At 43.3% G+C, this 14,095-nt stretch overlaps 1 protein-coding gene across 1 annotated transcript in view; it reads left to right on the forward strand.

Moving 5' to 3' along the window:
• The first annotated feature begins 3,303 nt into the window (after positions 1-3,303).
• LOC137366606 (collagen alpha-1(IX) chain-like) overlaps positions 3,304-14,095 on the forward strand; it is a 230,725-nt gene continuing 219,933 nt past the window's right edge. The window contains exons 1-3 of the mRNA XM_068028325.1: positions 3,304-3,376; positions 4,913-5,045; positions 11,672-12,068. Coding sequence (XP_067884426.1) covers positions 3,304-3,376; positions 4,913-5,045; positions 11,672-12,068 — 603 coding nt within the window. The remainder of the gene's footprint in view (positions 3,377-4,912; positions 5,046-11,671; positions 12,069-14,095) is intronic.

Here is a 14,095-nt window from a genome sequence, read left to right on the forward strand (position 1 = left end):
TGTTCTCTGCCCATGACTCCGCACTACCTCGGAGAGTGCCAACATTTGGGCATGCACATATATCCCACTGCTGCTCCAGGAAGACCTGCCTTGTTTACGACTCCAGAGGCTGTGCATCTCCACCCAGCTCAGCATGGCCGAGGCTGTCCTCCATCTTCCAAGTAGGACTGCCCAAAGCTGCCTTTTCCTCCCTCCCCTCCTCGGTGAAGTGTTGGTCCTCCTGTGCCACCCATTCTAAACTTGCATGTGGCCCCAACGAGGTGAGTGTCTCTTTGCTGGTGGAGGGGGCCCTCGGATGTGACAGCGCTGGCTCGGTTGCTTCTTCTTCCATTGGAGAATGTGATGACATCACACTGTCATGTGCTGGATCCGCCTCCACAACTGGCCCAGTGTAGACCCAAGACGGTGGTTAGGAAAACCTGCCTCTCTCAGCAGCTGCTTCTGCAGAACTGCAGCAGGCCATTAGAGTATATGCATTGGTATGGAGGAAACTGAGGAGGAGGGAGCTCCATCTCCGACACTGGGAGATGGTAAGATCATTTCACCCTGTCTTGAATGGAGTCCCATCTCCCTATTGCTGACTGCCTGATGGGCTGCCACCCTGACAATGTCAAAGGCCTGCTTCTCCTCCATGGACAGTAAAATAGCTAGATGGGGCACTCCACCACCTGAACGAGCCCCTCTCTGGAGTTGTGTGCTTGCTTCACCTGCAAGGTCCAGTGCCTGAGAGTTAAGACCGTGGTGCCCTCCTTCACCGCACTGATTTCACTGCATTCGGTGTTACCTCCTCCACAATTGCTTGTGGTGTGAGCTTTGCCAGTAGCTCAGTAGCTCCGGGGTCCACATCTTTTCAATGTTCCAGAGCCCTGTTCGCCCTTAGTGTGTGTTGATCACTATAAAATTGGAGGCCTTTCATTTGGGTGTCACATTGGACTCACCTTGCCAGCCCTCAGAAGATCATTGAAGCGTTTCCGATACTGTATCCACATCTTACTGACACTCTGTGGCTACTCACTTCATGAATCACCTGCTTCATTCGGCTAGCTAGCTGGCCTTCGACTGCCACTCTCTGGAAACAGAACCCTCTGCCATTCAGCTACCGCCTCTCAAAGTGCCTTACAGGGGAACCTGACCTGCTGCTGGCCTGCTGCTCTCCTCTACTTCCATTCCAAGATAAATTGGCAATCACAATAATGGCTGCTGTTTGCCCTTTAAATCGGGTCCAGCATCTCTAACTCCCACCTCCTCATCACATCCGTCACCTCTAATTGGATGGTGAAAGCGCCATTGGACCACCTATTGGCCATCTCTTTGAAAATTGCGTCAGGCACTGACGGGGAGCGGGGTGTCAGGACCCGGAAATGATCGCAACATCAGGGTCCCGACCCTAAAATGAAAATTCAGCCCCATGACGTTCACCTTGCAAACTACGTACCCTGGGGCAGTGCGCTCGGGCCCCTCAACATGGCTGCAGTTACAGTGTTGCTCCACTTTGTAACTGATGTCATTTTGGTTTATAAATCTTTTCAGATAATCTGAAAAGCCTTTATCTTTACTGTGAGAAAAATTACTGAGAGAGTGTTTTCTACTCACATCAGAACATTTCTAAATTTTATATATATGAATCACTATGGAAAATATGAGGAATTTAACTAGTGGACTCTCATTTTTTCTGTCAGCTTGCTTAGTTTATCTGAAATGGAGAATGAAAAGTACTGAAACAAAAACAAGAAATGCTGGAATCACTCAGCAGGTCTGGCAGCATCTGTGGAAAGAGAAGCAGAGTTAACGTTTCGGGTCAGCGACCCTTCTTCGGAACTGACAAATATTAGAAAAGTCACAGATTATAAACAAGTGAGGTGGGGGTTGGGCAAGAGATAACAAAGGAGAAGGTGCAGATTGGACCCAGGCCACATAGCTGACCAAAAGGTCACGGAGCAAAGGCAAACAATATGTTAATGGTGTGTTGAAAGACAAAGCATTAGTACAGATTAGGTGTGAATATACTGAATATTGAACAGCAGCAAGTGCAAACCTGAAGAAAAACAACCTGAAAAAAACAGTGGGTAAGCAAACTGAACAAACTAAGATGAAATGAAATAAATGCAAAAAAAGATTGTAAAAAAATGTAAAAAGGAATGTCAAAAAAAAGGAAGAAAAAATAACTAAAAATGACTAAAAATGAAAGTAAAGTGGGGGGCTGTCATGCTCTGAAATTATTGAACTCAATGTTCAGTCCGGCAGGCTGTAGTGTGCCTAATCGGTAGATGAGATGCTGTTCCTCGAGCTTGCGTTGATGTTCACTGGAACACTGCAGCAATCCCAGGACAGAGATGTGAGCATGAGAGCAGGGGGGAGTGCTGAAATGGCAAGCAACCGGAAGCTCAGGGTCCTGCTTGCGGACTGAGCGGAGATGTTCCGCAAAGCGGTCACCCAGTCTGCGCTTGGTCTCCCCAATGTAGAGGAGACCACACTGTGAGCAGCAAATACAGTATACTACATTGAAAGAAGTACAAGTAAATCGCTGCTTCACCTGAAAGGAGTGTTTGGGGCCTGGGATAGTGAGGAGAGAGGAGGTAAATGGGCAGGTATTACACCTCCTGCGATTGCAAGGGAAGGTGCCCTGGGACGGGGACGAGGTGGTGGGGGTAATGGAGGAGTGGACCAGGGTGTCGCGGAGGGAACGATCCCTTCGGAATGCTGACAGGGGAAGGGAGGGGAAGATGCGACTGGTAGTGGCATCACGCTGGAGGTGGCGAAAATGGCGGAGGATGATCCTTTGGATATGGAGGCTGGTGAGATGAAAAGTGAGGACAAGGGGAACCCTGTCACGGCTCTGGGAGGGAGGGGAAGGGGTGAGGGTAGAGGTGCGGGGAATGGGTCGGACACGGTTGAGGGCCCTGTCAACCACGGGAAATCCTCGGTTGAGGAAAAAGGAGGTCATATCAGAAGCACCGTCATGGAAGGTAGCATCATCAGAGCAGATGCGTCGGAGACGGAGAAACTGGGAGAATGGAATGGAGTCCTTACAGGAGGTAGGGTGTGAAGAAGTGTAGTCGAGGTAGCTGTGGGAGTCAGTGGGCTTATAATGGATATTGGTAGACAACCGATCCCCAGAGATGGAGACAGAGAAGTCGAGGAAGGGAAGGGAAGTGTCAGAGATGGACCATGTAAAGGTGAGAGAAGGGTGGAAATTGGAAGCAAAGTTGATAAAGTTTTCGAGTTCGGGGCGGGAGCAGGAAACGGCACCGATACAGTGAAAAGTACTGGATTTAACTGATTTTTATTTTTCTAGAAGGTAATATGGATTCTACCTCTGAGGTTGCTGAGGGCAGTTTATGCCCTCAGATTAATATCGAACAAGATGATTTACCAGGTCAGTACAAACTGTGTGTTCTCCCTATTTGAAAGAACATGACTGTAGCCCGTTTATGTCAAGTAAAAGATAAAACCCCTTATTTCTATGAAAACAGGTCTCACTTATAATAAACAACAACTTTCATTTACATAGCACCTTTGAGCTAGTGAAATGCCCCAAGGCGCTTTACAAGAGCAATCAATTATCAAACAAAATTTGACACTCAGACACACAAAGAGATATTAGGTCAGTTGACCAAAGCTTGGTTAAAGAGGTAGGCTTTATGGAGTGTCTTAAAGGAGGAAAGCAAGGCAGAGAGAAGAGGTTGAGGGAGGGAATTCCCAGAGTTTAGGGCCTATGCAACTGAAGGCACAGCTACCAATGGTGCAGTGATTAAAATCAGGGATTTAAAGAAGCCAGAATTAGAGGAGTGCAGAGATCTCTGAGGCTGGTAGGGCTGGAGGAGATTACAGAGATAGGAAGGGGCAAATCCATGGAGGGATTTGAAAACAAAGAGTTTTTAAATTGAAGCATTTTCAAATAAAGGTAATTTCCATTTGTTCACAGTGCCTTTTCTTAATCCATAAAGTTAGAACAGACTTAATGGCGAAAGAAACTCTAGTACAAATACTTGTTATTCAACGTATCTGTCCCAGTGATCTTCCTCTACTTTAAATAGTGTGTTAATGAACCTTTTCTATGCATTAGCCATATATCAGTCCTGCCCCTTGAGCCAGAAGATTGTGGGTCCAAACCACATTTGACTTAAGCACATAATCTTGGCTGACGCTTCAGTGCAATACTGAGAGAGAGGAGCTTCACAGGATTATTATCATGTTTGAAGGTGCCGTCTTTCAGATGAGACGCTAAACTGAGGCCCCATCTGCCCTCTCGGTTGGGCACAAAAGATCCTATAGCATAATTCGAAGAAGAGGAGAGTTCTCCCTGGTGTCCTGGATCAACATTTATCCCTCAATCAACATCACCAAAACAGATTATCTGCTCATTATCGCATTGCTGTTTGTGGGAGCTTGCTGTGTGCAAACTGGCTGCTGTATTTCCTACATTATAAAGTGACGACACTTCAAAAAGTACTTTGTTGGTTCTAAAGAGATTTGGGACATCCTGTGGTTGTGAAAGGTGCTATATAAATGCAAGTTCTTTCTTCTTTCTTTCATTTCCTAATTTCTCATCAATAAAACTGGTCTTTTGTTTTTTTTATTTATTTACTGCTTTACACTATAAAGTAAATAATTAAAAATGCTAAAAGTGGTTAGAAAGCTGACCAACAAAAATGTGATCATTGATGTGAGGATAATGGGAGCAATTTTCAACTTCACTGTGGACACTGGGTGTCCACCTGATGGAGCAGATTGCCCGCCTGTTATAGAACATGGTCCATTTTCATCCCATTGGGTTCAGTGGATCCTAAGACAGGGTTTGTACAATGGTCCTGTGGTCTTCTCCATTACCTGACTTCCCAGGCTGCAAAGTTGAAAATATTGCTCAGCTTGCACTACTTTTTAGTAAGTTTGAAAACTTTGTTTGTTGCAGTCTTTGATATAATTTCACAGTTTCGGTTAGACACGACTACGCCTGAGGGTGATGTTTACAAGGTAGTGGGATCTACTCCTTTACAAGTGGCTTACAAACTCAACCAAGAAGTAAACTTCACAGTTCCAACCAGGTATGTCAAAATAAAATTATTTTAGGGTAAATGAATCTTTTTTTAGAATTTCACGATAAGAATGGAACTTATTCTCTCTTTTGTTATCATTGTTCTCTCTAAAATTTCCATCTGTATTCATGAATTTATGAGCCCGATTGACAAATCCCTACTATGCAGCCCTTGGGCTGAATTTGATCAGGGTGGTTTGGGACCCGATAGTGGACACAAAAGCAGGGGGCAACCCCGGCCGCATATTGGGCCCATCCAGCAACTAATTAGAGATGAGAGGCCACCCCCAAGAGCTGCTGGCCAATCGAAGGGCTGCCAGCTCTTCAGTCTCAGCAGCGCCAGTGGCAGTGGTGGCCACTGCTGGGACTACACCCAGCTGAGAGGAAGCAGCGATGCACCCTGCCCTCACAACATGGACGGCCGCATCTTGTGCTCGGCCCGACGTTGGGTTCCATGGCGGGAGGTCAGAGAATTGGAATGGCAGCAGCTGCTATGGAATCAGAAGCCAGGATAGCCTCTAAATGAATGATGGAACTGACTGGAGAGGCTGAATGACCTACTCCTGTTCCTATGTTAACCTGCCTTTTCTCTTTAAAGAAGTCGATGTAGTTCCAACACTTTCTCTTTGTATTTTAGATTTCCAGTATTTGTGTTTCTTATAAGTAAATATGGATGAAATAAAGGGATGATGGCAGTGCACGGTCCAGGCAAAGGAAAAAAAGTCTTATCTGTGAAAATGACATCTGAACTGGTTAGAAAATGTAAGTTAAGAGACAGCCACTGCATTAATAGCATTAGGAAGGAAGTTATGTTAAAATTGTATAGAACACTGGTTTGACCTCAACTGGAGTAATGCCTCCAGTTCTGGGCACCACACTTTAGGAAAGATGTGAAGGCATTAGAGAGGGTGCAGAAAAGATTCACAAGAATGGTTCCAGGGATGAGGAACTTCAGTTATGAAGATATATTGGAGAAGTTGGGACTGTTTTCCTTGGAGAAGAGAAGGTTGAGAGGAGATTTGACAGAGGTATTCAAAATCATGAGGGATCTGGGCAGATAGATAGTGAGAAACTGTTCCCATTGGTGGAAGGCTTGAGAACAAGAGGTCACAGATTTAAGGTAATTGGCAAAAGAAGCATTGGCAACATGAGGAACCATTTTTTCACGCAGCGTGTGGTTAGGATCTGGAATGCTCTGCCAGAGAGTGTGGTGGAGGCAGGTTCAATTGAGGCCTTCAAAAGAGAATTGGATAATTGTCTGAAAAGGAAGAATGTGCAGGGCTACAGGGAGAAGGCGTGGGAGTGGCACTAGGTAAATTGGTCTTTCGGAGAGCCAGCACAGACACGACAGGCTGAATAGCCTCCCTCTGTGCTGTAACAGTTCTGTGATTCTGTAAATATTTAGCTAAACACCACCACCATGTGTTTGTGAGACAGTTGCACAACAAGGCAAACTCTTGACTCACAAAGGTCAAAAGGAAGCATTTCTTTCAGAATTAACCAATGAAAAATCAGTAGGTTTAACAAGGAGCCATCAGTAAAACAAATGATTAAGTAACTTATAAATGAGAATGAACTTGCTTTTCCGTGGCACCTTTCATGACTTTAGGATGTCCCAAAGTGCTTCACAGCCAATGAAGTATTTCCAAAGTGTAATCACTGTTGTAATGTAGGAAACTCCCAAGTCAATTTGTACACAGCAAGCTCCCATATTCAGCAGTGAAATTAATGCCCAGGTCTTCTGTTTTTAGGAGTTGGTTGAGGGATAAATGTTGATGAGCACAGAAGAAAAACAGGATGAAATAATTACAAAAACCTTTACAGAAACAAAAAGTATTGCATTTATATAGCACCTTTCACAAGCTCAGGATGGCCCAAAGTGCTTTACAGCCAATGAAGTGCTTTTGAAGTGTAGTCACTGTTGTAATGGAAGAAGCGCGGCAGCCAATTCATGCACAGCAAGCTCCCACAAACAGAAATGTGATAATAACCAGGTAATCTGTCTTTTTCTTAATAGAGAAACAGCACTGAAACAGGCCCTTCGGCCCACCGTGTCTGCGCCGACCATCAACCACCCATTTATACTAATCCTACACTAATTTCATATTCCACCACATCCCCACCTGTTCCTATATTTCCCTACCACCTACCTATACTAGGGGCAATTGCTAATGGCCAATTTACCTATCAACCTGCAAGTCTTTGGCATGTGGGAGGAAACTGGAGCACCCGGAGGAAACCCACGTTGATGTTGATTTTAAGAGTAATAAGTAAGATTTGAAAAGAAATTTTTTCTCAGGTTTATTTTGAGATAATCCTACAAATGGACCAAAAAAGCAGTGGCTGCAAATTAAGAACATCATGATCTCTTGTGCACAGAAAAACCTCTGTCCTTTGGTTAACCCCAATTCCACTTTCCTGCCTTCTCACCATATCCTTCAATCATTTTCAGAAATAATCTTCCCTCATGAATCCATGTGTAATGCTTGATTCTGCTCACCCATTCCACTACTTTTGTGGTATTTTGACTTTCTTTCTTATGCCAACCATCTCGTCTTTAAACCTTTCAATGTACTTAAGAATTTGTTTGAATTGACTTAATCAGTTCCATTCATAATCTTGAAATGCAAACACAATTTGGATCATTTTGCAATCCCTCCTTCTCCAAAGGGAATAAATCCAACTTCATTCACTGTCCCTCATAACCAAGGGCATTGTTACATTGCTACTTTCATGTCAACGGACAGTGGTTTCCACTGCTCATCAAGTGACAGTCTAACTCAAACCCGATCTAACTCTGGGGAACAATAGTGTGAGATCTTCTTGGGGAAGCTTTCTCATACTACTTTGCACTGTTACTTTGGTGTGATGTCCAGTCAGGTTTAAAAAACTTCATTAGATTGCTGTGGAGTCTTTCTGATATTTATGGGAAGTGAAAACTCCTGCCTATGCTCTCATAAGATTAACAATCTCCCCATCAGCAAGAGGAGCTCAGTGCATGGAGATAACTATGCATATTGCCAGCTCTCTCCTCGTGCCCAAAGTTCAATTCCCAGTCAGGTACCATAACAGGGATCTTGTTGACTGAGGTTTTCACTCTGCACCTCCTGACCTGAGATTGATAGTGAAATATAACACCAAACTCAGATTCCTGACAACAGGAATCATCAAACTGACCATAACCGACCGTGGCATTGAGCAGTGATTTCAGGTGTTAGAATAGAATCATTGGGCTAGAGTTTCTGCTTTGGGGGCAGTTGAGAAATTGCACCTAAAATGTGCTCACAATTGTGCTAGTTAGGTTACAATACATGTTTCTGCTAAAAATCATTTACATAATCACAGATAAAATCTTCCATGAACCAGCACAATCGGACAGCATAATAGAACACAATCATTTCTGTTTCTTTCCATTAAACAATATTCTTTGATGTATATAAGAGCGGTTAACCTAGTGCAGTTTTATTAATACAGCTGAAAATGGCTTTATCACGAAAAGAAAGTAGTCTAAGTGGCCGGTCCTCCTAATTTTAAACCACTGAAAATGGTAAATAAAGGGAGGTGCATGGGGTGTCGATCCATTAGGCTGCTTTGTCCTAGAACATAACCTTTACAGTATCCAGTGCCTTCAGCCGTTTCTTGATATCACGTGGAGTGAATCGGATTGGCTGAAGACTGTGATGCTGGGGACCTCAGGAGGCTGAGAATGATCATCCACTCGGCACTTCTGGCTGAAGCTAGATGCAAATGCTTCAGCCTTGTTTTTTGCACTGATATGCTGGGCTCCCCCATCATCATTGAGTTTGGGGATGCTTGTGGAGTCTCCTCCTCCTGTTAATTGTTTAATTGTCCACCACCATTCATATGGCAGGACTGCAGAGCTTAAATCTGATCTGTTGGTTATGGGATCGCTTAGCTCTGTCTATTGCATGTTGCTTCTGCTGTTTGCCATGCAAGTAGTCCTGTGTTGTAGCTTCACCAGTTGACACCTCATTTTTATGTATGCTGCTCCTGGCATGCCCTCCTACACTCTTTACTGTTCCCCGGCTTGATGGTAACGGTAGAGTTGGGAATATGCCGGGCCATGAGGTTACAGATTATGGTTGAACACAATTCTGCTGCTGCTGATGGCCCACAGTGTCTCATGGATGTCCAGTTTGAGTTACTAGATCTGTTCGAAATCTATCCCATTTAGCACGATGGTCGAGCCACACTACACGATGGTGGGTATCCTCAGTGTGAAGACGGGACTTCGTCTCCACAAGGATTGTGCAGTGGTCACTCCTACAATACTGTCATGGACAGATGCATCTGCAACAGGTAGATTGGTGAGGATGAGGTCAAGTAGGTTTTTCTCTCTTGTTGGTTCCCTCACCACCTGCCGCAGACCTAGTCTAGCTACTATGGTTTTTATTGTTCATTTGAGGGATGTGGGAGTCTCTGGTTAGGCCAGCATTTATTGCCCATCCCTAATTGCCCTTTTACTGAGTGGCTTGCTAAGACATTTCAGAGGGCATTTTAAGAGTTAACCACATTGCTGTGGAGTCACATGTAGGCCAGACCAGGTAAGGATGGCAGATTTCCTTCCCTAAAGGACATTAGTGAGCAACAATCGAAAATGGCTTCATGGTCATCATTGGACTAGCTGTCCTGTGGAGAGAGAAACAGTTAATAGGTTGGATTTTGTGCAGGAGGCGGGGACTCCATGTGGAGGAGGAGATGGGTTTTTATGATAATCAGTGATCGTTTCATGGCACCATTACTGAGACTAGCTTTCAATTCCGGAGTTTTATTAATTAATTGAATTTAAATTCCACCTGCTGCCGTGGTGGGATTTGAACTCGTGTCCCCAGGGCATTAGCCTGGGCCATTGGATCACTAGTTGAGTGACGTTAGCACTGCACCACCATCTCCCCATTTGATTCCCTAGCCAGAAATTGAACCTGGGCCATGGCAGTGAGAGCGCCAACTCCTAACTACTTAGAGCACCAAGTTGTGCTGTTTGCAGGACTGGCAGCCTTGCCTGGCACAAGATCAAAGCAGCGTGGTGGTGCGGGGCCCTTGCATGCCGGCTGCCATTTTCTGCACCTGCGACAAGATCCAGCCCAGGGTGTGGGCAGCATGAAATTAAAATAACATCAGTTAATGTTTAGGATGCTTTCTTAATGTACATAGTACGCCATTCTTGTTTTAAGTAACTATTTAGAAGACAAACTAAGACAAACATAACATTTCAGATACCAAGTGAGCTGGAATTTGGAAGCCTGTTCTTTTCAATCCTGGCAACAGGCTGTGTCAAAAGACTAATTACAGAATCAATATTACAGTGCTCCTTTGAAGTTCTGTATTTTGATGGAAGAGCAGGGAGAAAATGTAATATATTTCTCGCAGGTATGTTCAGGATTAACTCAGCTCTCAGAAATAACTTGCCAGATCTGTTGCTTTCCTTCAAGTATCATCTTACCTGAAGTATGCATTGTAGAGGATTGGGTGTTCGCAATGGGTTGGCACATTGACCTTTCACCCTCAGAGCAACTTGAATTTATATCGCGCCTTTAACATTGGACAATGTCCCAAGGTGCTTCACAGGAGTGCAATCAAACAAAATTTGACACTGAGTCATAGAAGGAGATATTAGAACAGGTGACCAAAAGGTTGATCAAAGAGGTAGGTTTTAAGGTGTTCTGATGGAAGGTCAATTAACGGGTCCCCTGCCTCCCATCGCTATTCTATGCCCCCCCCCCCCACCTCCAACCCTGCCTTGGGGGCCCATACAATCCAGCCCAATATTTCAGATCAATGAGCTCAGCAACAGAACTGATAATTTATTTCTATGAGAGCTGACAGCTAATCTACACTTAGCACTTTTGGATTGAGCTTGTGTCACAAATAATATTCAAAGGGAAACTTGTTTCTCTTACCTACAGTCTATTTCAAATGGAGCAACAGAATTTTCTGATTGGTCAACTTTGTAAATACCTGTAACCAATAAATAAAACATTATTCAAAAATAATTATAAAAATCATTAAGTAATGTACTTATGTAGGTAAATTATCTGCATGTGTGCTTCTGTTATGGAGCTGCACCCACTGGGAGTGTGTTGGAAAACTTAGCTTATGAGGTGAATACTTATTGTAGTCTAAGTATTAGTAAATAAGATAGTTTTAATGTTGTATCATGAAGTTAGAGTGTGTCACTGGGAATGTTCTGGTATGTTCTAGTAATAAGATGAGCAGAAACCCGTGTATGCATGTGTCTGGAGATTACACCCCGGTTATCGTGACAGTCGGGAGAATCTTTTCAAAGGGATTCTCAACATACATCTTATTAATATTGAAAATCTTAGATGACAGACCTCAGCCTATAAGGCAGGACACCATCACAGAATAAGAGAGAAGGTAGAAAAGTTATGCCTTCTCAGTAATGAGGGAGGAGGAAAAACGTATAGGATAGCATATATAGTCAAAGGAGCAGGAAGCATAATAGCTTCAATGAAAGTCAAGAAAAGTTGTGATTGAGAGACAGGTTGAAGCTAAGAGAGGAGAGGAGGATCTCCCATTTTCTTCCATCCTGAATATTTGCTATAATATAATAAATTCTTCACAATAAATATGTTTTTCTTTTCTTTCCAACAGTATTGCATTTCCAAATGGGTTTCCTCTTGAATATTCTTTTGTCACTACATTTCGAATGACTGGCAGTACCGTTGATAAAAACTGGAATATTTGGCAAATAAAGGATCGTCTTGGCAATGAGCAAGTTGGTGTGAGAATAATTGGCGAAACAAAGTCAGTGGAGTTTTATGTACTTGGGCTGGAAGGTAGACTTCAAACCATTACCTTTCTGCCAATACCCACCCTGTTTGATTCTGAATGGCATAAGATTTTAATCAGTGTGGCAATGGACGCCATCATTCTTTTTATTGACTGCAAGAGGGTGCAAATGCAGCCAGTCAAGGCCAAAGGGATTATCGATACCAAAGGAGGCACATTTATAGGGAAATTTAATGACGGTCCTAGGATTTCAGTTCCGGTAAGCACCCTGATTGTTACTTGTTCTCTGTCATTGATTTCTTTATAAGCAACACAAAGTTGGATGATCAGCCCTGATCATAATGAATGGCGGGGCAGGCTCGAAGGGCCGAATGGCCTACTCCTGCTCCTATTTACTATTTTTCTAACATTGACTCATGAGCTTTCCTTTGACTTCAAGCTACTGAAAAGATTTTACTGCATTATAAAGCAAACATGCGAATACATGGAGCCCTCGCTGTTCAAAGCTGTACCAAATGCACTACATTGTGAAGAAAGTGTTTCATAGAGTTATTTTTCTTTCAATGAAGCATCTATAAAAATGTGTTATGTCACAGGCTGTGGTATATCAGAGTTATATTGGCAGCTGCAAAGAGGTGTCCAACATCGTGCAGGATTTCAGGTCTGGTGTGAGACTTGAGTAAAACTAAAGAAGGGGAATAAAAGGTCCAGAGTTCAGTTGAGTGAACTGCTTTTACAATACAGTCACTGCTCATCCAATTTGGCCAATAGTTTTTTTTTGAGCTGGTTGCCCACTCATTAATAGACAGTAAACTTCCAGTCTACGCTGCCGCAAATAAATAGTGTATGTACAAGTATGAGATATCGTGCAGAGACAGTGTGAAAGACTTGAGCTAGAATTGTCCTTAAGTAATGGAGTTCTCTTTGCTCTTCTCCTGCCCTGAATGGACTGCCTTATGTTGGACACCATTCCGCAGGTGCTAGAAACTCTCTGGTAACTTGCCCAAATGGTCGTCTTTCAGGTGATAAATAGCGGAACTTACAAAGGTGACAGTGTGGGTTAACTGGCAATTCTATCATGAATAGCATTACAGCTGAGTCTGATCCTATCCTCATCTGATACCCAAATGCACACAAGTTACAGCAGAGGTCAATGGATAGCAATCTGTGGTGCGGACTGTTTCTCCGTTACCTGAGCCATGGCCAATTCTAGTGCCCATTACTGCTGCTCCAGCTGAGATAAATTAATACAACATAGACCACTCATCAAACCTAGTGCCTTCCTTGTCGGTATGGCTTATGGTCACATCTGGAAATCCATTTCTTCACAAAGTCAACCAGGGAGAGTTACTGTGACGTTTTCAAATGCTTGCATCTTACACTTTATCCTTAAACAATGTGTGACACCTTACTAATGCAGAATGAACACTTCCATGTATATTCGCAGTAGAATGCTGCAATAGTTAAGCCAATGTGCCAGCAGCAATACTGGTAGTGACTGGGCCAGAGAACATCCTGTAATAAGTATTAAGTAGTGCCAGTTTGTGTTAGCTTATAAAAGCTGGCTGACTTCAGAAATAAATCACTTTGAGCTCAGCTGGTTGCCTCAAGGGTTGGACTCATGCTGCTATTCTGTCTTGCAAAGAAAGCTGCAAAAGGAAATTACATTCTCCTCAGCTGTGAGGATTTTTACTTGTTGGAGGAAATCACAATGAACATTTCAGTAGAATGACATTTCAGGATAATACACTAGCAGTATTCACAGGAGTCTGTCAATGCTTCAATCCTGGTAGTGGAATTGTGGAAATGCCTTTCTAATTAATTGCAAATAATTGGAGAACAGCACAGTATTGACTTTAGTTGCATTTCTGACATTGTGGCCCTATTTGAGGTACTCCATAGAAAAGAACACAAGTCAGAAGACATCAGAAAAGCTCTCTCCTCTCTCATTGCCAGGGATTTAATCAACAAATAAAAACAGAAATGCTGGAAATACTCAGCAGGTCTGGCAGCATCTGCAGAGAGAGAAACAGAGTTAAAGTTTCAGGTCTGTGACCTTTCACCAAAACTGGCATTCTCTCTGGACTAATGCTTTGCTTTTTACTGCAAATATTAGCACTCCCTTTGTCTTTGTTCCGTGACATCTTTGTCATTTAATCACACCTTCCCACTTTTCACTTGCTCAAAAACTATTACATTTCTAATCTTTGCCAGTTCTGATGAAAGGTTACAGACCTGATCTGTCTCCACAGAAACTGCCAGACCTTCACAATTATAGAGTTATAG

This window comes from Heterodontus francisci, chromosome 3 (assembly GCF_036365525.1).
Source record: "Heterodontus francisci isolate sHetFra1 chromosome 3, sHetFra1.hap1, whole genome shotgun sequence".
NCBI classification, from domain to species: Eukaryota; Metazoa; Chordata; class Chondrichthyes; order Heterodontiformes; family Heterodontidae; genus Heterodontus; species Heterodontus francisci.